At 33.1% G+C, this 25088-nt stretch overlaps 1 protein-coding gene across 2 annotated transcripts in view; it reads left to right on the top strand.

Moving 5' to 3' along the window:
* The window catches only part of LOC143064575 (uncharacterized), a 63531-nt gene that overhangs the window by 21362 nt on the left and 17081 nt on the right, over window positions 1-25088 (top strand). For both annotated transcript variants that reach the window (XM_076237489.1, XM_076237490.1), the window contains 7 exons: window positions 1181-1262; window positions 2133-2221; window positions 3094-3192; window positions 5260-5341; window positions 6934-7022; window positions 17440-17500; window positions 18361-18455. In XM_076237489.1, coding sequence (XP_076093604.1) covers window positions 1181-1262; window positions 2133-2221; window positions 3094-3192; window positions 5260-5341; window positions 6934-7022; window positions 17440-17500; window positions 18361-18455 — 597 coding nt within the window. The remainder of the gene's footprint in view (window positions 1-1180; window positions 1263-2132; window positions 2222-3093; window positions 3193-5259; window positions 5342-6933; window positions 7023-17439; window positions 17501-18360; window positions 18456-25088) is intronic.

Here is a 25088-nt window from a genome sequence, read left to right as displayed (position 1 = left end):
TCAGGAACTACAATACAAGGATTTCTGAAATTTGGTTTCAGGATTTATATAAGTCAGCTATACCGTGTGATGCGTTTTCAGATTCATCACTCGACAACTTCCTGTTTACCGAACACTTGTATGATTTTACACATGATAGCCAAGTTGAAAATTTTCGTCACATTTTTCTCAGGAACTACAATACAAGGATTTCTGAAATTTGGTTTCAGGATTTATATAAGTCAGCTATACCGTGTGATGCGTTTTCAGATTCATCACTCGACTACTTCCTGTTTACCGAACACTTGTATGATTCTACACATGATAACCAAGTTAAAAATTTTCGTCACATTTTTCTCAGGAACTACAATACAAGGATTTCTGAAATTTGGTTTCAGGATTTTTATAAGTCAGCTATACCGTGTGATGCGTTTTCAGATTCATCACTCGACAACTTCCTGTTTACCGAACACTTGCATATTTTTACACTATTAATATTATCCACTTGCGGCGGGGGTATCATCAGTGAGCAGTAGCTCGCAGTTTCACTTGTTAGAACCTGTCTATCAAATTGGAAATTCTCTTCTGATGTCCACTCTCTTCGTTTGAAGTTATGGCATCAATGTAGATTAACAGGTTGTGTTGTGTGATCGTAAGCTTGACTAAGGCTTAAAGATAGAAATACATCTGCCATTACAACTTTCTATTCATTAGATAATCGTATCACAATAACGCAACATCACAAAGATAGTGGCCACATCGCAAAAGGGTATGTTTAATATAAGCACAATTCTTAACACCCTTGTCCTAAATGTGCAAGAATTATTTTCAACTGGCAAGCAACACTCAATCATTCACAGGGTAGTCAAGATCAATTGTCAGTAAAACTATCTCATACTCAACTCACAGAATAGATGTAGTGATCAGTTGCTACCTCATAGAGGTACTACTTGGACTCATTGATTTTAAACTTTTTTAAAAATCAAATTTATGTAAGGAATATAATCATTATACTGTCTGAATTGCAAAATTATTAGAAATATACCCATATGAACATTCTGTTTTTCACTGTATTTATTCATATTTTCATGTGACCTTCAGATATTTTCTTACGATCACAATTATTAAGATCAGCCTTAATGAAATGAAAGTCTATAAATATACATTTGTACAACTTTGTAATTTCTATTTAATTTTTCAGGGTTTGTTTATAGTTATAGATACCAATGTTTTAATTGGAAACTTGAGCTTTATTGAAGACCTGAGAGATAGGAATATTCTTGGTGAGTAAATGGTTTCATCAAAGTACAAAAGCGCAAATAGACTTTATGTATAAGTTAATTAACTTTCAAATAATATTTTCTTTTTGTAATATTTTATTCTCTAGATGCGTAAATTGGTTAATTTGATTTGTTTGGTTGCTTTCTCATTGCCATTAACATTTACCCTATCTTTTTACTCATACTCTTTTATAGCCCCAAAATATTTTCTTAACCTTGAAATATTACTTTTCAAACTGCTTACATCAAATATGCATACCCTTTTTCTACCATTACTGTATTTGATTGTTTGAACGCTTAGAAGAGTACACACTGAATGAGCATGTACATTTCTGTAGATCTTATTGGTAATATTAGTAACACTATTACATTTCCTTTCGATTTTTGGAGTAAAGATTGCATGCAATGAAAACCCTATGATATTGACTTGATATCTTTCAAGGTTTATCATGATCACTACCTTTGCGATACAAAAATATAGTGCATTGATTATAACATTCTATATATCCTATCCATGAACATTTCCAAAAAATTATCACATGTAGTATATGCTCAGATAATCAAGTTACAAAATGAGGATATACTTGTCAAGAAAATTTCATAACTTTTGCAATGTGAAGAATTCTAATATCTGTTCTAAAAATATCAATGATGTCATTGTTAAAGTCATCTTAAAAATTAGAGTTATCTTCCTTTGTCCATAATTTTAGTTAAATCAACTACAACCAATACTTTATAGTTTTATACAATGCAAAGTTTATGTTTACTTACCACTGAAAATATAAAGCAATTGTTACCATCCAGTGCTTAGGACAACTTTAATTTTTATTAAAGCATCAGCATTAAATAATGATATAACATTTGTATTTTCAGGTCATGGTAGACCAGTTTTAGTTTTTCCATGGGTTGTGATGCAGGAATTAGACTATCTAAAAACAGGAAAAACAACAAGTGCTTCCCTTGTAAGTCAAGTAAATGTTTGTATGTTAGATGCACTCTCTTGGATTGTATTGCTTTTAAATTTTTAACAAGGAATTTAACTAATTCTTTGACATTGTAGGACTTGGTCTTGAATTTCTTCTACAAAACAAAGCTGTGAATATTTTTAAATGAATAGTTATTAAAGTTTTTCTTACCCTTGGCTAAGAGATCAGACACAAATTGAAGAAAATGTTATAAGGCCAAAAAAAAATATATGTCTGTTTCCTGCTGCCAAGGCAAAAAAATCAGGGTCGGTAGGTCGGGATTTTTTTTTTTTTTTTTTTTTTTTTTTTTTAATTATTTTTGCACTCCCTGTCAGATTTGCAGATGGTTAAATGTCATGTTTGGTTAGGGTACTGTACCCTAAAATCATTTAATCTCTTTAAAGAAGCTTTAATTGAATAATCCTCCCAGTGCCGACATTTTTTAAACCTTAATTGTAGCACATTTGTGCTGGGAGCAGCCATTTTCATTGTTTGGGTATAGTAAAATACGGATCTGGATCGGACCGGAAACGATTTTTTTTCCGGAATTGAATAAAAAGATCTAGGGTCGGGGGCTTTGAGTCAGGGTCAGTCGGGAAACAGGAAACAGACATATATTTTATTTTTGCCTAAAAAGGATATGAAATCTTTTAGATGAAAAAATCTAGAATACAAAATAATTGCTCTAAAGTTAGTTGACCCATATTATATTGATTGTAGCAGCGCTCAAAGCTTGAGGGAAAAAATTGTTGAAAATTTATGAAATAGACATCTATGATCTAAATGAAATATCAAGTTGATTGCAAAGGACTATTAGATACTTTTTTAGGTTTCATTTGAATTGAATTATATAAATTCTTTATTTCTAGTCTTTGTCAACCGCCAAGAAAGCAAGAGATGCTGTAACATATTTATATCAATGTCTCCAAGCCAGTCACCCACGTATTGTGGGTCAAACACCTGCACAGGTAGGTAAAAAGGGGAGATTATTTCTCATTACCTGCTTAGATATAAGTATAATTGTTCAGAGAACAAAAATTCATAGTGTTAGTTTTGTTACTTGCTTTATGTTCAGTGGCAAACATTACATGCATATTTATGATTAGTTGTGTTAAGAAAAATCTTGGAAAACATGATTAAGGGTTTAGAAGCCAATTATCACTTCTAGATGAGCTGAACATTTACACTTAAGGCTGGTAACTAAGGCTGTGTTCACACCAAACACCATGTATAGTAAACAGGTTTACAATTAGTTTAATGTAATGTACACTGGTTTCACATTAAATTTGTGCACATCTATACACCTTGTTTTATTACCTGTACATAAGGTTTGGTACATAACCAAATGCAAATTTTTCGAACAACTTTTCTAGCAGTTAGGGTACAACCATTTGACACCAAAAAGGCGAGGTGGGGTGGGGGTAAGGAATGGATTTGTCCTTGAAAATTATTCTGATCCCCAATTTGATGAAAAAAAATATTCTGGTCATACAGAGGATGAAAAAATATTCTGAATCCAGAGTTTCCCCATACATGATAGTGTTAAATATTGATTGAAAATTATTTGATTGCTAGCATCGAAAAAAAAAAACCTGAATAAAAACCTTTACGCAAAAAAAATTGTGATTCAGAAAAAAAACAGAAACATAACCTCACACCCCCCCCACCCCCCACCCCCACCCCCACCCCTTAACCCTTTTTCCCTTTGAAGTTCAGTGGTTGCTCCTCTATGAAAGCCATTATGATGATTTGTAAAGATATTAAAGATGTTTCGATTACACATTAGAAAATGTAGGCTGGAGCAGTGTGCTTGAAGACAAAGAAAAAGGATTATGATGTAAAGAATCACGATTAAGGGTTTATAAAGCTATGTAAAGATTTTTTTATAACAAATAAATATATCAAGTTTAGACATATATTTCTGTAAAGAACTTTATTAATAATTGTTATAAATATCAATTTTATTCAAAAATCATTTTTTCCTATAATATAATAAACATGGTAAAATTAATGTTTTAATGTCTAGTTGTGTGTTCACTCAACCTACACAAGGCCTACATTGACTATGGACTGCATGTAGACAAAACATGATTTAAACTACATGTAAACATTGAGTTTTATCAATGGGAACGTAATCATGTTTAGTTTATGTGTGAGTTACACTTACACAACACCGAGTTTAGGTCAATGTGAACACGGCCTAAGCTGATAAGGCCAATGTATCCAATTGAACTGAAAAGGAAAGCAAAGATACAACTAGATCAAAATTCATACATGACTCAATTTTGACAGTGAGGTTAGGTTGAGAACAAAACTTTACAACAAAAGAGATTGGACTATATTTTGTCCAATTTATGTTGTAAATGAAAGATGAAATATTTGTCACTACACCTCCAGCGATTGAATAAAGCAAAACCTGTATCTTGATTATATTATTACCTGATGATAGCTAGGGATTTTTTGATATGATAAACTTGAAAAAGAAGAGTATGCATACAAAAAAGCTATTCAAACAATAGTCAACACTTCATTATATTTGCTGGATCTATGATTTTTGTTTTTAATATCGTACAAATTACCAGATATTATTTGATCTAACCATAATCTCAATCACTGGACGTAAAGCAACCAACAATCAATAAATTGTAATATCACCCTATATTTTTTGTGTATGACATCTTTGAATGTTATTTTATATTACTGACATTGTCATAATCTGATCCTCTATTCTTTATGTATGACATCATTGTCATGAGAAACAGAACAGGTGATGCTAGGGGAAGAGGAACTTGCTTCTCTCCTAGGAGAACATGACCATTGTTTTTGGTGTGTTTATACAGATTAAACTTTGGCAGATTAATCAAGTTGGGCGTTTTAATAGATCACTAGAAAAATATTGTTGAATGATTCAAATTAATTAACCATAAGTATTGTATTTAAGTTGATTAACTTTCATGTCATATGAGTTTGAAGTTCAGCTATATACTGGTGATACTGCTTTTAAATACCTTTTTTATACAATTATTTATTTACAGGCAAGAATGACGTGTGATGTTATAAAACCAGAATGTAATGACGACCGCATCATAAAATGCTGTGTTCAATTTCAAAATGACCGTAAGTATAATAATTATTGCTATTTTGTGCAATTTTTCATTGATCTTTTTTTGTAATAATTTTTCATATCTTGCTACTTCTTGAGATGGAGAATTATCGCTAGAAACTAAGGAGACACATGGCGTTGCCAATGAAATTGGCATGAAATTGACAACATCGTCATAGGTAAAATAGCGATAAACAGATTATCTTTGGTCATCTCAACTCGATTGCGTTTCTCGCTTTTGCTGCACCGGCTCAAGCGAGAAAATCAATCTCATTGAGATGATCAACGATAATCTTTAATTATCTGTAACAAATGACTGAATGATAGGATGGAGTAATGCTTGATATACATTTATACATTCTTTTTTGATTTTGCAATGAAATTTAACCAATGTCTTGCAAGTGATATTGAATAACAACTTATAGCATCTTTCAAAAAGACATAGATAGTATAGATCTGTTTTTTGTTAATGTAGTTTAGTAAAGAATTAAAATAAAACATTGAAAGTTGTATGATTAAAACAAATTGATAATGAACAAATTGAGCTTACAGTAATTTGTATTAATAAAAAAATATTACAAGATCTTTGACAGCAGACTATAGATTTATGTTGTTTTAGCATTAATTATGCAAAAAACAGGTGCCCCTGTTAAAGAAAGTGTGCATTACCCATAGTGGTGTGTACTACCGGTATGTGTCAACAGAGGCTACTATTTCTGTTAAAGAAAGTGTGCATTACCCATAGTGGTGTGTACTATGTGTCAACAGAGGCTACTATTTCTGTTAAAGAAAGTGTGCATTACCCATAGTGGTGTGTACTTTGTGTCAACAGAGGCTACTATTTTTGTTAAAGAAAGTGTTCATTTGATGAGTTAAGCCTTTTTCAACTGATTTTTAAAGTTCATTCTTGTGTTGTACTGTTATACCACTGTCCCAGGTTAGGGGAGGGTTGGGATCCCACTAGCATGTTTAACCCCGCCACATTATTTAGTTATGTGCCTATTTTGTTTTTCGTTCATTTTTTTATATAAATAAGGTCGTTAGTTTTCTCGTTTGAATTGTTTTACATTGTCTTATCAGGGCCTTTTATAGCTGACTATGCAATATGGGCTTTGCTCATTGTTGAAGGCCGTGCAGTGACCTATAGTTGTTAATGTTTGTGTCATGTTGGTCTCTTGTGGACAGTTGTCTCATTGGCAATCATATCACATCTTCTTTATTATTTTACCCATAGTGGTGTGTACTTCGTGTCAACAGAGGCTACTATTTCTGTTAAAGAAAGTGTGTATTACCCATAGTGGTGTGTACTTTGTGTTAACAGAGGCTACTATTTTACACTTTCAATGCTCAAACACTGACTGTTAACTCATTACCAAACCAGTATAAATCATTGATTTTGACTAATTTTAGCATGATACCCAAAAAACACTTAACTGATTATCAATGGGATGCTGTTCCTGAAATAATAAATTTAAACTGTATGCCAAAACAAAGAATCTTCGATTATCAATGAACAATCTTTCCTTAAGTTTAATATTTAATGCAAGACTACCTCTCAGTTATAAAGTACGATATCATTTTACTGAATTTTATGTATTTATTACAGATCCAGATTGTATAGTCATATTACTTACAAATGATAGGAACTTGTGTAATAAATCTGTCATAACTGGTATTAAAGCATTTCCTCAACAGGTAATTTAAACTTACTGAATAAAACTTAGTAATTAGACTTAAAAAACAATGTTGTATGAGTAAAAGATCTAGACTAAACTTTGTTTATAATCTCAATAATTGAGTAAATGTAAGTGGTCTAAGATAAGTTTATGGCAAGCCGTTTTTATATTTATTCACTTTCAAGATATCTTAAAAAGTTAAATCAGATATCTTTATAATTAAATAAGATATCTTATAAATTAATAGAGATATCTTGATAATTAAATAAGATATCTTATTAAACTTGTTATAAAGATATCTTATTTAACATGAGATATCTTATTTATTTAATAAGATATCTTATTTATTTAATAAGATATCTTATTTATTTAATAAGATATCTTATTTAGTTTAAAAGATATCTTATTAAGTTTATAAGATATCTTTAAAACTATATAAGATATCTTTTATATAGTTTCTAATAAAGATATCTTATAAACTTTTATAGAATAACTAATCGAAGAATTCAAATAGAGAAAAATATTCAACGAGTGACCGAACAACACATTAATTCACGAATGCGCGTAGCGCATGAGTTAATTATCAGTGTTGTTCGGTCACGAGTTGAATATTTTTCGATATTTGAATTCTTTGATTAGTTATTCTTTTTATTACATTGGTAAATGGCTCTTTTTTATGAAATTAATGTAGAAAATGTAAGGAACTATATGTTTTTCCTAGGCATGTTTTGATCCGACGTTATCGACGTCTTGACAACGCCTATTGTTGTATGACGTCAGAGAGTGAAATAACCACGTTTATTTCACATGTGAAATTATCGGTTTTTATTTGACTGGGAAATCAATGTAATTTATTGCAACCAATGTAATAAAATAAGATATCTTATTAACTAAATAAGATATCTTTTTTACTAAATAAGATATCTTCTTTTTTTTTTTACGTATTGAAATAAACTATCCCTGTATGATTGAAAAAGATTGACCAATCATAAAATCAAAAGCAATTCAGATCGAGATTGCTAATTTGTATGTGTATCTGTATTAGATTCTGCCAGTGTAGGCACACCTCCAATGGAGTGGAATAAAACATTAAATGTCCTTCACCACCCACTAGCAGTAATATATAAATAAAATTGACTTCTGTTTTCCCACCGTTAGGTACATGATAATTATATAATTTCACAATAAAAAGAGACAATATTATTATCTTTGATTTTAATTCGCATGCACCAAAAATTTATAATTGGTTAACGACAGTATTTGATTCGATTACAACTGTGATACCTGTGGAGATTCGAACCCTCATCATCAGCATATTAATAATATCAAAATAATTACTGTTTACTAAAGCTTTATATAAATACTTGTTTTCTCCATTTTTATGCCCCACCTACGATAGTAGAGGGGCATTATGTTTTCTGGTCTGTGCGTCCGTCCGTCCGTCCGTCCGTCCGTCCGTCCATCTGTCTGTTCGTCCGTCTGTCCCGCTCCAGGTTAAAGTTTTTGGTCAAGGTAGTTTTTGATGAAGTTGAAGTCCAATCGACTTCAAACTTAGTACACATGTTTCCTATGATATGATCTTTCTAATTTTAATGCCAAATTAGAGTTTTTACCCCAATTTTTGTTATCAAGCCTTAAATTCTATTGACAAACAATTATTCTCGGCTATATTAAATGGAAGTGCATGTTATACAGATAAGGCCGTTGCTTTTCCCGTTTGAATTGTCTTACACTATAAATATAGCTAGAAATTTTTTGATTTTTTGGAGCTCTTTATAACTTGCTGTTCGGTGTGAGCCAAAGCTCCGGGTTGAAGGCCTTATCTTGACCTATAATGGTTTACTTTTATAAATGCATGTTTACTTGAATGGAGCGTTGTCTCATTGTCACTCATACCACATCTTCCTCTATCAATGTTGTTGACATACAAATTACTTAAATGGGAAAAGGGGGGGGGGGGGGGGGGGGGGAGTATGTGCATTTCCACGGAAGTTTTTAATGATTATTTCATGATTTATAACAAAAGAAAAAAGGCAATTCCTTCCTTTCTATCAATATGAATGAAATTTGTTTAATTGTAATTGTTTATTGTTTTAGAGATTCTTATTCAATATATGAAATATATATAAGATATCTTATTTAATGATTGAGATATCTTATTTAATAATAGAGATATCATAAATAAGATATCTTATTTATTAAATAAGATATCTTATTTAATATATAAGATATCTTATTTAATGTGTAAAATATTTTATTTCAAATAAAATAAGTCTCACTCAAAATGTATTACCAATCTTATTTCAATCTGTTTTCCATTTATCTAGAAAAAAGAATTTACGAAACTATTATAAAGAGTTGAAATATTTTATGAAATTCCATTTTTTTTACGGTGGGTGGGTGGGGGATAAACTCAAAATGTTCTCCCTTTCAGAATTCGGCAGTCAGAAATAGTGACAAGAATGAGACTTAGTCCACAGATGGATATGATACAAAAATTACGGGAAGTTTCACATTCCTTAAAGCAATCCCTATTTTTCATCACGATCAAAGTCAACAGATTTTATATCACCGGTGTCAACGTGATGATCGTTACTGCAGTTACGATCATCCCAATATGGCGGACACAGATATTTAGGGAAATTTTATATGGCTGATTTTTCCACTTTAACAGCTTATTTTTAGATTTGTATTATGTCAAGAAACATCTTTATAAGCATTGCCATTGAAATACTTTTTCGGACCGAATGGAAAAGCAACAAGAAGAACGAAAATCGAGATACAAAAAATCACGATGATGATCGTAACTTTTATTTATTTTTATCAACGATGATCGGAACTTTTCCAAAGAAGCATTTTCTGATAAATAAGGACAAATAAAGCTGTCTAGTATGCGAAAAAATGCACAGTATCAGCTGATATTGTGATAATAATGAGGAACGATCACTGAGGGGAGGGTAACGTCCTATTGGTAAGTGCACAAATGGTTATGACTTTGCGAGATTTCGTATTTATTTTTTATCTAGTTCAATATTAAAATGCATTGGGGGTTAACAACTTTATATTGATTTCATATGTTTTATATAAATAAGGTATTGGGCAGTTCACATTAATGACCAGTTTGTTAAAATTGGAGATTTTTTTTCATTTTTTTCCCCTACACTTTACAGGGACAATAGTACCTTTCGAGGATCTGGTATTTTTTGGGGACTTCAGACTTTATAGTTTCTTTTATTAACAGATTTACGATTTTTAAAGCATAAAGCATTAAGAAGTGTAAATATATCTGTTGAATGAAAAAAAACCAATGAAACCGTCAATAAAGGGAGCTACTATTTGATTTTTATTTGGGGGAGGGGCTAGGATGAATAATTTTGTCCTGCATTTTTTTATGTTGAAATCTGTATCCTGCGTTTTTATTTTTACTCTATTCGGTCGTGCTTTTTTCATCCTGATTATTTTAATATAAATTGTCATCTTGCCTTTTTGTTTGGCCAAGATGTTCCTCCGGCCTTTTTTTACTCAAATCTCCTGTCCTGCCTTTTCGGCCAAATGTCATCCCCCTTATAACAAGAGTGCACACGCTGAAATGTCTCGCCTTCTATACTAATCATTGATATTATGTTGATAGTCCTAAGTAAAAAGCTAAGCTTTAAAACAACTGTACCATAAACTTAACATTAACCAAGATAACTAAACAAAGACCAATGAACCTTGAAAATGAGGTCAAGGTCAGATGAACCATGCCAGGCAGACATGTACAGCTAACAATGCTTCTATACAACATATATAGTTGACCTATTACTTATAGTTTGGAAAAATAGACCAAAACACAAAAACTTAACACTGTGCAATGAACCGTGAAAATGAGGTCACGGTCAAATAAAACCTGCGCGACTGACATAAAGATCATTAAATATTTCCATACACCAAATATAGTTGACCTATGGCATATAGTATTAGATAAAAAGACCAAAACTCAAAAACTTAACTTTGACCACTGAACCATGAAAATGAGGTCAAGGTCACATGACATCTGCCCGCTAGACATGTACACCTTACAATCATTCCATACAACAAATATAGTAGACCTATTGCATATAGTATGAGAACAACAGACCAAAACACAAAAATTGAACTATAACCACTGAACCATGAAAATGAGGTCAAGGTCAGATGACACCTGCCAGTTAGACATGTACACCTTACAGTCCTTCCATACACCGAATATACTAGCCCTATTGCTTATAGTATCTGAGATATGGACTTGACCACCAAAACTTAACCTTGTTCACTGATCCATGAAATGAGGTCGAGGTCAAGTGAAAACTGTCTGACAGACATGAGGACCTTGCAAGGTACGCACATATCAAATATAGTTATCCTATTACTTATAATAAGAGAGAATTCAACATTACAAAAAATTTGAACTTTTTTTTCAAGTGGTCACTGAACCATGAAAATGAGGTCAAGGACATTGGACATGTGACTGACGGAAACTTCGTAACATGAGGCATCTATATACAAAGTATGAAGCATCCAGGTCTTCCATCTTCTAAAATATAAAGCTTTTAAGAAGTTAGCTAACATAGCCGCCGCCGTAGCCGCCGCCGCCGGATCACTATCCCTATGTCGAGCTTTCTGCAACAAAAGTTGCAGGCTCGACAAAAATCAAATGGTAGATCCCTTATTGATATGTTTGGCTTAACACAACTTCTTCGACTAACTTCAATAACACATGTCATATACCGTAGAAATGTAAGGATTTGTAGCTTGAAAAATCTTATATGAACATGTATACCATCTATTTTAACTTGTCCTTCTTTACATAAATAGCCAACCCATGGTAAATAAAGGCAACAGTTGTCCAGTAGCGTATTCAGAGATTTTCATAAAGCGATAGGGGACTGGCTACCTAAGAGTAGGCCCGCTACAGTCATTCTTCATTGATTCCCTATACAATCAACCAAATTTTCCCAACAAAAAGGTGATGCGAGCACCTTGACCCTCCCTCTAAGTCCGCCTCTGTAGTCTACCAATGTTTAATAGTCGTAGTTAGATTAAAGGGATAATTCACGATTTTTCACTTTTCATCTTATTATGTTCATAATACCATAAAAAACATATTCACCAAGTTTTATTTTGATATGAAAAGTAATAAAGAAGAAAATTGGGAATTATTAATTTTATTTCTTCAAACTTACTGACTTATGTGACGTAGTTTAAGTCTTTTTGCATGCCGGGAGTGAAATTAATATCATTTAAGTCTTGTTCGTTAACCATCTAATAACGCTATTTAAAGCGCATCGACGACTTTTGGTGTAGCTATTAACCAACGAAAAGTAAGTGATAGCCATGCAACTTTTAAAATTAGAGTGTAGGATTTATGTGTGGATTTTTTTTATACGAATTTAGTAATTAAAGTAAATAATACAATAGAACATTTTTATGATTTTTTTTCTACAAATACTTTAAACAAACATATGAAACTGACATGATCGATAGTGTATTAAAAAATACGTTTGTTTTCTGAACTTTTTGCTTCATTCCAGAAAACATTTTCACTTGCTTGTACTGTGGAAATAAAATGTGTATTAATTTGTGACACTTAGTGAATGTTGAATGCGTAGTTAAACTCAAGGTAATTAAAAGATTAGCATTATGTAATTCTAATCTTTTGATCTTCATTCAGTGACATCTAGGCGTCACGGTTCACCATTTCAGGTGTGAAAAACATTTCGTATGAATGATATACGGGAGTCAGTTATAGTTTTAGACACAGAAATGTAAGAAAAAGAATTAAAATTAATTTACGGGAGTAATAAGGTCGCACAATAACTGGATAGCTGTTGTATATTTTTATATATTTTGCATAAGCTCACTTTTAAATGAATTATGACTTCTGATTACTTTTGTAACGATAAAATACTGAATTATTTTAATTGAATAAATTTATAAATAAAAATAGCCTTCTAAACACGAGTGTATGAACTAAAAATTGTACTTCTTTAAATTAGAATCGGCAACCTTTAATATTTCAAACAGATCATTAACAATTGCAATTATATAATTAAGTCCATTCAAAGCGATCTTTATTTACCTATTTAGGAATTAATGTTCTCATCAAAATAATTTAAATCTCACAACGCATGAATACTTCACTATTTGAAAAAAAAGATGTTTTAAAAAATTGACAGGAAATTTAAGGATCTTCTTGGAATCAGAGACATATTATATGTCTCTGTTGGAATGGAATCAAAAAATTACGAATAGATATTCTTTTCAAGTGTGACAAACGTCAACAAAATTTATTCATAATCAGGAACGTCCTTATTAAAATAGTCTTCGTCTCACAACGTATTATTCTTTAGCTATTTGACCAACGATGTTTAAAAACAAAAGAAAACGAATTTAATGTCATCTTTCCCTATTTTTGAATGTAATTATAAGTCTGTTCAACTGGCAAGAATACCCCTAAAGCGGACAAGCAGTTTATTCTTCAAATTGCTGCCATTGAATATCAAGAAAGAAAATAAATCCCGAACTTGATTTGAAACTTTAATACTCAATAGTTTCCCCAGAAAATATTCACATCCCTTGGGGATTATTAGTGTACGTCCAGTTGCATATATATATTACATGAATGTCGGAATAATTGTGATGGATGACGAATTTCTTCCTTTATTCGAGAACAATCTAATTGATATATAAATCTGTGATTTTACTATGTTCATAACCTCGATGAACTAAAGCAAGTTATATATCGACCTGTATTTAAATCAAATTGGTTCTCTTCTTCTTCTTCTTCTTTTGGTATACAATAGTCTATCGAATTTGTTGATTACATACTGTTGGCATACGTGGACTAGTCTATTTACAAAACTTTTACCCCAATTTACACAAAATGTATGTTTCTTTCTTATGTTCAACATATACATGTTTATATCTTAAATTGCGCTATAGCTCCGTAACTTTCTATCCAGGCGTATACACGAATCGTCGTCAAGTGCATACAATTTTTTAAATCAATATTTCTGGTATGTTCCAATCTGTCCTTTACTATTGACAACGAGTATATATTACATTTTCCCAAATTAACCCTTGGAAAAAATATGTAAATAGATTTTTATTTCTTCAAATTTTTTTTTTTTGGTATTATTTATATTTTTATAAATAATATTCTTTACACCAGAAATGTTATTTATAAACAAGCGTATGAGTTAAGTAATGACTGGTATATTATATCACTTTCGGACACGCAAGACAGAGATGTATATTATACACCTGATAGTTCAAAATGGAAAGTTATAAGTTATCGGCCGTGTACACTGATCAATACCTACAGAAGTGAAACGATGCATGAACTTGCAAACCCGACAGGAAATCGCTTGAATACCTGGACGTGTCACCTCACACCCCTCACAATACCTTTGGGAGTAATACCTTTAGCCATGCTGGTGATCAGATGAGGGAAGATCAGAATTTATTTGAATAAAGTTTATTACTTTAAAGAATTATGAACAAATTAGATTTTCGAAAACAATTTTCACAGAACACTTATTTATGATTTCAACTTTGACTTTTTCACTAATTCCAATATTAACAGTTTAAAAATAACAGACCATGGTAATTTGAAAATAATAAGAATATTTTCTGTATCAAGTTAGTTAGTCGGATAAAACAACCGTACGATTGACAAGATATCGACACGCTATTATGACTACATCGGTTACTGTAGTTTTGTTCCTTTGTGGTTTATAGACATATCGTTGTTATTATACCCCACGCAACGAAGTTACGGAGGGTATAATGTTTTTGACCCGTCAGTCCGTCCGTCAGTCCTGTTTCTTGTCATCGCAACTCCTCTCAAACCACACAACAGAATTTCACGAAACCTTTTCAGATAATAAGGACATACTATGTAGTTGTGCATATCGACCGGAAATTGCGATTCAATTTTTTTTCTAGGAGTTACGCCCCTTTGAACTTATTTACTTTAATGTACTACTGCAACAGTTTGTCATCGCAACTCCCCTCAAACCACACAACAGAATTTCACGAAACCTTTTCAGATAATAAGGACATACTATGTAGTTGTGCATATCGACCGGAAATTGCGATTCAATTTTTTTTCTAGGAGTTACGCCCCTTTGAACTTATTTACTTTAATGTACTACTGCAACAGTTTGTCATCGCAACTCCCCTCAAACCACACAACAGAATTTCACGAAACCTTTTCAGATAATAAGGACATACTATGTAGTTGTGCATATCGACGGGAAATTGCGATTCAATTTTTTTCTAGGAGTTACGCCCCTTTAAACTTATTTACTTTAATGTACTACTGCAACAGTTTGTCATCGCAACTCCTCTCAAACCACACAACAGAATTTCATGAAACTTTGTAGATAATAAGGACATACTATGTAGATGTGCATATCAACAGGAAATTACGGTTCAATTTTTTTTCTAGGAGTTATGCCCCTTTGAACTTATTTGCTTCAATGTACTTCTGCAACAGTTTGTCATCTCAACTCCTCTGAAAACACTCAACAGAATTTCATGAAATTTTGTAGATAATAAGGACATACTATGTATATTGACAGGAAATTATTATTCAATATTTTTTCTTATACAATTTTTTTTTCTTATACTTATTTAATTTCTCCAATGACAATGTGGGGACGTGGGGTATGTGAGCGTGCTCACTAAGGTTCTTTAATTAATCGGGAAAGAAGACAAAATGGCCGAACGCAGAGAATTGATACACTAAATTTAAAATCGATAGTGATCTCTTATCTAGCGGAATAAAACTTTAATATCTATGAATTTGAGCATTTTTATACAGAATGAACATAATATCAATTTTTGATTTTTTGCGAAGTTTCCCTTTAAGAAAAAAACAAGGCTAGGCAACAATTGAAAACCGTTAGAAAGTCACCAAAATAATGCAACTTCATGCCTTCCTTTACTTTATTCAGTGAAAGTTTTGGCATGTATTCTTAAACTGTATCATGAGAATGATATTTATATTAACGTAAATCCATTTTGAATATTTAATTACTCATAAGAAAATAATATTGTGGACATTTGCATATAAGTCTGCTAATCCCCTTATGTCATTTCTTTTTAGAAAAGTGGTTTTCATTTATTCTTTGTTTAATTTTAAAATCACAATTTTTTTTTATCGTGACTGCTAAATAGGGTGTTCATTGAGTGAAAAAAAAAAATTAATAAATTTTGAGTTACGATCATCTTTTTATATAAACAAGTCAAAGTTACGATCATCTATAGACGAAGTTACGATCATCATCGTGATTTTTTTAATCTCGATTTTCGTTCTTCTGGTTGTTTTTCTATAATTTATGAAAAACACATGCATTCAATGGCAATGCTTATAAAGATTTTTCTTGATATAAAACAGATATGAAAATAAGCTGTTAAAGTAGAGAAATCAGCCTTCTAAAATATCGCTTTATTTGTGTCCGCCATATTGGGATGATCGTAATTGCAGTTACGATCATCACGTTGACGCCAGTGTTATATAAAGTAAAATAAAATTAAAATTATCAATATGTCATATTTCAAATAGTTTGAAACTACACCTTATCTCCCCTCCCCCCCCCCCCCCCCCCCCCCCCCCCCCCCAAAAAAAAAAAAGAGGAACTCCAAGGAAAATTCAAAATGGAAAGTCCCTAATCAAATGGCAAAATTAAAAGCTCAAACACATCAAACTAAAACTATACAAGATACTTTTAGGACGCCAAAAAATCATTTTCATTCTGGTTGTGAAAGTTTGTAGAAACTCTTAAAGACTTTGATACAACTATCGTGTCTGTAGCGTGGTTAATCTTAAGGCCAGTATTAATGCAGGTCGAACATCACGAACATTTATTAATAACTGCCAATTTGAAACTGCTGTCACGTGATCTATTTACTGCCGCGTAGTTCCAGAGGGAGCCTTTATTGTTGACTTTATTTACTTATGTTATTTTAAATAAGATGTCTTATAAAATAAATAAGATATCTTATAAATTAAATAAGATATCTTTATTACTTAATATTAATTAAGATATCTTATATACTTTATAAGATATCTTATTAACTTTAAAAGATATCTTATTAACTTTAAAAGATATCTTGAAATTGATTAAATATAAAAACGGCTTGCCATATAAGTTAACATTAATTCTCCAATGAAATATTATGCGATAACATTAAAAAGAAACAAAAGCACACAGACTTTGCTAAGACGCAACAGAAAAAAGACCACCGCATCAGGTTTTATTGTTATACTCAGTAGTAGAAACAAACAAATTATTCAACTCAGATGTTTTGGAGTGAAAATTTTCACATGTGAACTATTTCTAATTTTAGTTTTAATATTATCACATGAGAAACATTTCTAATTTTAGTTTTAATATTATCTATTGTAGAGCCTATTATCAGTATTGCCAACATTAGAAGGAGTTGTGAATCCTCAGAGACCAATAGCAGGTAAATTGCATGTTACTGTGGCATATTATTATTCATTTTGTGGTTGTGGACGTCTGAGTTCTTTTACTGTGGATTTATTTATTTTCGTGGTTACCATTTTTTGTGGAATGCTCAAAATTTGCCTTTTCGTGGATGTGTAATTTCATGGTTTTGTCAAAGTCTGCATACAACCTGATAGAAAATTTGTACTTTGTTGAACATTTAAATTTGTGGTTCACCTATACCCACGAAACCCAGGAAAATTGGTATCCAACAAATAATAATGAATCCACGGTATATTCACCAGAAAAACTTGTATTTTGATAGTGTGTCTGGGTAGGTGATGTATCTTACTGTATACCTCTTTAGAATTTGACAAACCTTGTTGGTTGAGTAGTCATAGTAGTTATCTACAGTGATCAGAGGTATTAAGTTCATACACTCATTCAGCAAATTGTAAAATTTTACTGTTAAAGCAAACATGAAATCTTTGTTGTGAAGTTTACAACCCCCATCTACACGAAAAACATCTGAAACTCGAGCCTTTGGCTCATTTTTTGGAAAATTATAGTTAAACCCAAAAGCAATTTCACAAGCCTGAGGCTGCTGTGCTGGACCTGTGTTTAAGTGTGAAGACTGCAACCTTATTGGGCAATACTTTTATACAAATGAGCATTGTTTTGATAATCAATCTTTTTTTTCTAGACAGTAGCCCTGTTTATATTGTAAATCAAAGAAAAAAATTATGAAACATTATTTGATTATCAACAGTTTAACACAATTGAAAATTCAAAATACCTCAAAATTAGTTACACACAAATTCATCTGCAATACTTAATTCATGAATAAATTGTGACAAAATCATCTTTTATTTTGATCAGACGAACAGAATAGTAAACCTGACAGCAATGTACAGAAAAAAGAAACACATATTGAAATGCAGACTAGTAATAATGTAGAAAGTGAGGCTCAATACGTAAGTTATTCTTTAGTGTGTAATGATATCATCATAAAAAACCAAGAAATGTTTTAGACTGAATTTAAACCTTAACAGCTTATAGGATTGCAATAGATAGTCTTTGCAAGATGGTCTCCAAATGTAATCTACATGATATTTGCAAAATTTTAAGGCAGTGGCTATTTGACCGACACCGGCTAAATAGCAAATTTGCTATTTGACCGGAACCGGCAAAATAGCAAATTTGCTATTTAGCCGGCACTGAATAAAATTGTTCATTGATGTGATTAGTCATGTTTGTAGAGAATAAAAAAGCTTAATAATAATTTAAAATCATTTTATCACAATATCAAGCATTAAAAATACTGTACAATAAAAAAAAAATATTGAAAATGTTCATATAAATAAATAATTTATAACTTAATAATATTAATTAAAAGCATGAAAACACCATCAAAAGATCAAAGAACTAGCTGCAAACTGCAGTTCATCCGAGGAGCTCTGGTTAGTCTTTTAAGACCAACTTAAACCAGAGTGTGGCAAATCACATCCCGCACAAAACCGCAAAACAAAAAGACAGCCTGCCTTGGCTCACACCATCAGTACGCAAACTAATAAAACGCCGTGACCGATTGTACAAAAGGCATAAAAAGTTAGCTGATCTTACAAAAACATCCAAACTTAAAGAAACAAAGAGAATGGTACAAAGAGAGCTCCGTCGTTCATATTGGAAGTAGTATGAAACGTTTCTGGACATACATCAAACATCAGAAAACAGAAGCCTCCTTCCAAACTTCAATATTGATAAAATTTTCCAGCGTAAAGGTAAGTAAGTTTATTGAAATGGAGTTGCACCATTTCGCAGTGAAGGTATACTACACACACACCCTGTAGACCACGCAACCATTCTAAACAACCAATTCCAATCTGCTTTTCCCATCATTATCTTGTGCTAGATTAAAACAACTTCTAAAGGCAAATAATTGGTTTTGTAACAATTGCAAATGTTAAATCATGTGTCCTTTTGAAATTTGTTGCAAACAACTTATAATGGTCTATTTTATGATGTGCATAGTTTTACATAACACTATTTTTATCGCATGGCAGGATATTTAAACCATAGATTTACACAGATTTGGATTACCTTGTAAACATCAAAGGAATGCTGATCCAATTCCATCATCAGGTGGAGTCCTCCTTCCTTGGCTGTTTCGGCGCTATTCCACAACAACCTCCAGAGGTGCGCCGGCTCAGGTGATCAATCTGAACCTGGAACTGGATGGCCTACACGGCTCTGATGTCTCAGCTGATGTCATTGCTGTTCTTCTGTAACTGAATGCTGTTCTGTATATCTATATCTGTCCATTATCTACACAATAACTGTTCATTGTTCTATCACTTTGCACTTTTCCACACTTCGTCTCTTTTCCTCCAAATCCACTGTGATGCCACTTCTGCTTCTCTACACACTTCTGTAATCAGTTTCTTCCTCTCTGCTCCTACCACTCCCAAGGTCCTAAGTGCCCGCCACATTGACTGTCCTGCAAAGCCCCTGCATCCAACTTCTATTGCCATACACCACGTCCTCCATCCCCGCTGTTTGCAATCCTCTACTAGCTTCTGGTATTTTGCCATCTTTCTTTCATAAGCTTCCTCTATTCTGTCTTCCCATGGGACTGTTAGTTCCAGCAATACCGCCTGCCTAGTTCCCTGTGACCAAATGACTATATCTGGTCTTAGCGATGTTGCTGCTATTTCTGCTGGGAAACTCATGCGTTGATGTATGTCTGCTGTCATCTGCCAGTCTTAACATTCCTACTCTCTTCTTCCATCTGTTGTATTTCCTGTTGCACCAGTTCCCTCTGTCCCTTCTCATTTGCTGTATCCCACCTTGGTTTTGTTGTCATACCAAATCCCTGTCTACCAACTGCTGTTACACCAACGATGACACTGTGCTTTAGTCTGGTCTCAGCTTCCGTAACTGCTTCCTCTGCTTTCCATTTTCTTCCTGTCCTGATCTTTACTTTGGCTCCTCTCACTTTAGCATCTTTGCTGTCTCTCAACGTCATAACCTGTCTCGTCTTTAACTTTATACTCTTCTGTCAATGCCTTCATTGGTAATTGTAGCTTTGTTCCTGTGCTGTACAATCCAATGCTGCTGAAACTTCTTGGCACACCCAACCATCTTCTTAGGCATGCACTGATCTTTCTCTCTAAGGCCTCCACTTTGGACAATGGGAATTCGTAAACTAGTAATGGCCACAGTATTCTTGGTAAGACCCCATGTTGATATATCCAGGCTTTATATCTTCCTGGGAGCCCACTTTTGTCTATCTTCGTCAGCCATTCTACCAATTGCACTTGAACTTCACCCATGTTTACCATATCTGCTAGTGTTGCATCAAACTTTTTACCTAGGCATTTCACTGGTTTCTCTCCAACTGTTGGTATCTTTTCACCTGCTAACTCAAATGTCTCATCTTGCACTTTGCCTTTCCTCACTATCAAACTTCTAGATTTACTTGGTTTGAACTTCATTCTGGCCCACTTAATCATCCTTTCCAATTCCTCTAAATTCCATCTTCCCTCTCTGACTGTTTTTGCTGTCACTGTCATATCATCCATAAAAGCTCTTACTGGTGGTTGCCTGACCCCTGATGACAATAATGGTCCTCTACTTGGTTTTTCTACTGATTTTACAATTAAGTTCATTGCTGCTGCAAACAGGACTACTGATACTGTACACCCCGTTAGTATTCCAACTTCAAGTCTCTGCCAAGCTGTGGTGAAGTCTCCAGCTGTGAACCTCATTTCAATCTTGTCAAAATACTCTCGCAGCATAGTTTTGATAGTTGGTGGAACATGATACCTCTCCAATGTCAGGTCTACTAGTTTGTGAGGTACGGACCCATAAGCATTAGCCACATCTAGCCAAAACACTGCTAAGTCACTTTTCTTCTCCTTTGCTTCTCTTAAAATCTGTGTAATAACGCTGGTGTGTTCAATGCAACCAGATACTTCAGGCATGCCTCCTTTCTGGACTGCGATATCTATATTGGTTGTTTCCCTTGTGGTACCACTCCAAATCTGTCCTTTCCTACGCTGTAAATAATGGACGTCATTGCTGTTATCTTTCTGTCTACACTGCCTGCTAATGTTGCCTCTAAGATGTTTTCCAAATCTTCGTCAAGAGCTTTCCAAGCTGCTTTGTCTGCTTTGTCTGCATTCGTTGGCCATTTGATCTTCTCTTTGCGTGGCTCATTCTCTTCTCTACGGGTTGTTGGTTCTATCCTGTCTTCTCTACGGACTGTTGTTTCTATCCCGTCTTCTCTATGGACTGTTGGTTCTATCCTCTCTATCTCTTCTGCCTCGTCAAGTTGTTCTACCTCTGTAGGCTGTTCCTCGTGCTCATCCTCGCCCTGGGTCACAGGGAGGCTATCATCACTGTGGTTTGCTTCCTGGATGGTCTCCTCCTCCGTCTGACCAGATCTCTCTGTGCGTTGATTGCCAGAATGGGGTTGCACACATTTCATTCTGCTTTGATGGATCTTCAAACCTCTAGAATTCTTACAGACTTTACCACAAAAACATTTACATCCGTTGTTCTGGTTCGTTGTCCTTGTCGGTTCCATAATCGTTTCCTGATCCTGTCCTATGGGCTGTTCATCCTCCCTCGCTCTCGCACAGCCCCGAGGGTGTCTTAGTATATATCTACTTTTTAGCTCACCTGACCTGAAAGGTCAACATGGTCAAGTGAGCTTTTCTCATCACTTGGCGTCTAGCTGTCGTCCGTCTACTGGGCCAAATTTAACAGAACTTTGCCACAATCATCACTATGGTCATGGTGGTATCTAGTTTTAAAAATGTGTCTGATGATCCGGCCAACCAACCAAGATGGCGTCCATGGCTTAAAATAGTACATAGGGGTAAAATGTAGATTTAGTTTATAAATATTTAAGAAAAAAATATATTTAGTAATGTATATACAAATATGTTCTTCTGCTTCTGTCTGATAATGGCCACAATCAACGTGCTGATTATTATGCCATGACTTAGGTGCGAATACAGACCCCACCCACCCATTTGATAATTTAGTTCAGCTTTGTCAGCGAGGCTTTAAGGCCTCGACTGACGGTGCTGATGCTACCTCAGGAGGGAGAGTGTTTCAATCCCTGATTGTTCTCGGGAAAAAAGAGTATTTCCTGTAATCACTTCTGGATGCTGGAATTTGGAAACTTTTTATACGACCGCAAAAATTTTAATTTTTTGGTCGTATATTGCTATCATGTTGGCGTCGTCGTCTGCGTCGTCGTCGTCGTCGTCGTCGTCGTCCGAATACTTTTAGTTTTCGCACTCTAACTTTAGTAAAAGTGAATAGAAATCAATGAAATTTTAACACAAGGTTTATGACCACAAAAGGAAGGTTGGGATTGATTTTGGGAGTTTTGGTCCCAACATTTTAGGAATTAGGGGCCAAAAAGGGCCCAAATAAGCATTTTCTTGGTTTTCGCACTATAACTTTAGTTTAAGTGAATAGAAATCTATGAAATTTTGACACAAGGTTTATGACCATAAAAGGAAGGTTGGGTTTGATTTTGGGAGTTTTGGTCCTAACAGTTTAGGAATAAGGGGCCCAAAGGGTCCAAAATTGAACTTTGTGTGATTTCATCAAAAATTGAATAATTGGGGTTCTTTGATATGCCGAATCTAACTATGTATGTAGATTCTTAATTTTTGGTCCCGTTTTCAAATTGGTCTACATTAAGGTCCAAAGGGTCCAAAATTAAACTTAGTTTGATTTTAACAAAAATTGAATCCTTGGGGTTCTTTGATATGCTGAATTTAAAAATGAACTTAGAATTTTGATTATTGGCCTAGTTTTCAAGTTGGTCCAAATGGGGGTCCAAAATTAAACTTTGTTTGATTTCATCAAAAATTGAATAAATGGGTTCTTTGATATGCCAAATCTAACTGTGTATGTAGATTCTTAATTTTTGGTCCAGTTTTCAAATTGGTCTACATTAAGGTCCAAAGGGTCCAAAATTAAACTAAGTTTGATTTTAACAAATATTAAATTCTTGGGCTTATTTGATATGCTTTATCTAAATATGTACTTTGATTTTTGATTATGGGCCCAGTTTTCAAGCTGGTCCAAATCAGGATTCCATATCAAGTATTGTGCAATAGCAAGAAATTTTCAATTGCACAGTATTGCACAATAGCAAGAAATATCTAATTGCACAATATTGTGCAATAGCAATTAATTTTCAATTGGAGTTATCTTTCTTTGTATAGAATAGTAGTTGATAATATATGTTGGAAATTTGCCAGACATGACTATGATGTCATTTTCTATTTTTATTTGCCAATAACTTTATGTAAATAACTTCATTGGAAATTTGCCAATATAAAATGTTGCTGATGAAGCTTTTTTTCCTTATCTTATCTAAAATGTTTTTAGATAATGTATGTTGGACATTTGCCAGACATGACTATGATGTCATTTTCTATTTTTATTTGCCAATAACTTTATGTAAATAACTTCATTGGAAATTTGCCAATATAAAATGTTGCTGATGAAGTTTTTTTTATTGTTTTATACAATAAACAATGTATATTCACTTTTACTACCAACCAATCTTTACCATTCAGTGATAACAAGCACTTTATTTTACATTTTATTATTTTATGATGTATTTAAAAGAGTAGTTATTGTTGCAAACTCCATTAGAAATTTGAATTGATATCAGTTTTGGAACAAGGGAAACGGGGATGTGAAAAAAAAAAGGGGGGGGGGGTTTAAATTTTTCTCATTTCAGATTTCATAAATAAAAAGAAAATTTCTTCAAACATTTGAGAGGATTAATATTCAACAGCATAGTGAATTGCTCAAAGGCAAAAAAAAACTTTTAAGTTCATTAGACCACATTCATTCATGTGTCAGAAACCTATGCTGTGTCAACTATTTAATTTTAGATTTAAAAAGTTTGAAGAAGAAATTTTGAATTGATTTGTAAAATCTTGACATTTGTTTTGTGTAAAAAAAAACCATGTAATGTCAAAAATTTTATCACAATCCAAATTCAGAGCTGTATCACGCTTGAATGTTTTGTCCATACTTGCCCCAACTGTTCAGGGTTCGACCTCTGCGGTCGTATAAAGCTGCGCCCTGCGGAGCACCTGGTTATTATTTTGCGTACTGATGGTGTGAGCCAAGGCAGGCTGTCTTTTTGTTTTATGGTTTTGTACAGGATGTGATTTGCCACACTCTGATTTAAGTTGGTCTTAAAGACTAACCATAGCTCCTCGGTTGAACTGCAGTTTGCAGCTAGTTCTTTGATCTTTTGATGGTGTTTTCATGCTTTTAATTAATATTATTAAGTTATAAACTATTTATTTATATGAACATCTTCAATAAATTAGTTTATTGTACTGTATTTTTAATTCTTGATGTTGTGATAAAATGATTTTAAATTATTATTAAGGTTTTTTTATTCTCTACAAACATGACTAATCACATCAATGAACAATGTTATTCAGTGCCGGCTTAATAGCAAATTTGCTATTTTGCCGGTGCCGGTCAAATAGCAAATTTGCTATTTAGCCGGTGCCGGTCAAATAGCCACTGCCAAATTTTAAAGTACTTCTGCT

The sequence above is a fragment of the Mytilus galloprovincialis genome, chromosome 2, assembly GCF_965363235.1.
Source record: "Mytilus galloprovincialis chromosome 2, xbMytGall1.hap1.1, whole genome shotgun sequence".
In the NCBI taxonomy this organism is placed as follows: Eukaryota; Metazoa; Mollusca; class Bivalvia; order Mytilida; family Mytilidae; genus Mytilus; species Mytilus galloprovincialis.
This window is presented reverse-complemented; position numbering and strand designations above follow the sequence as displayed.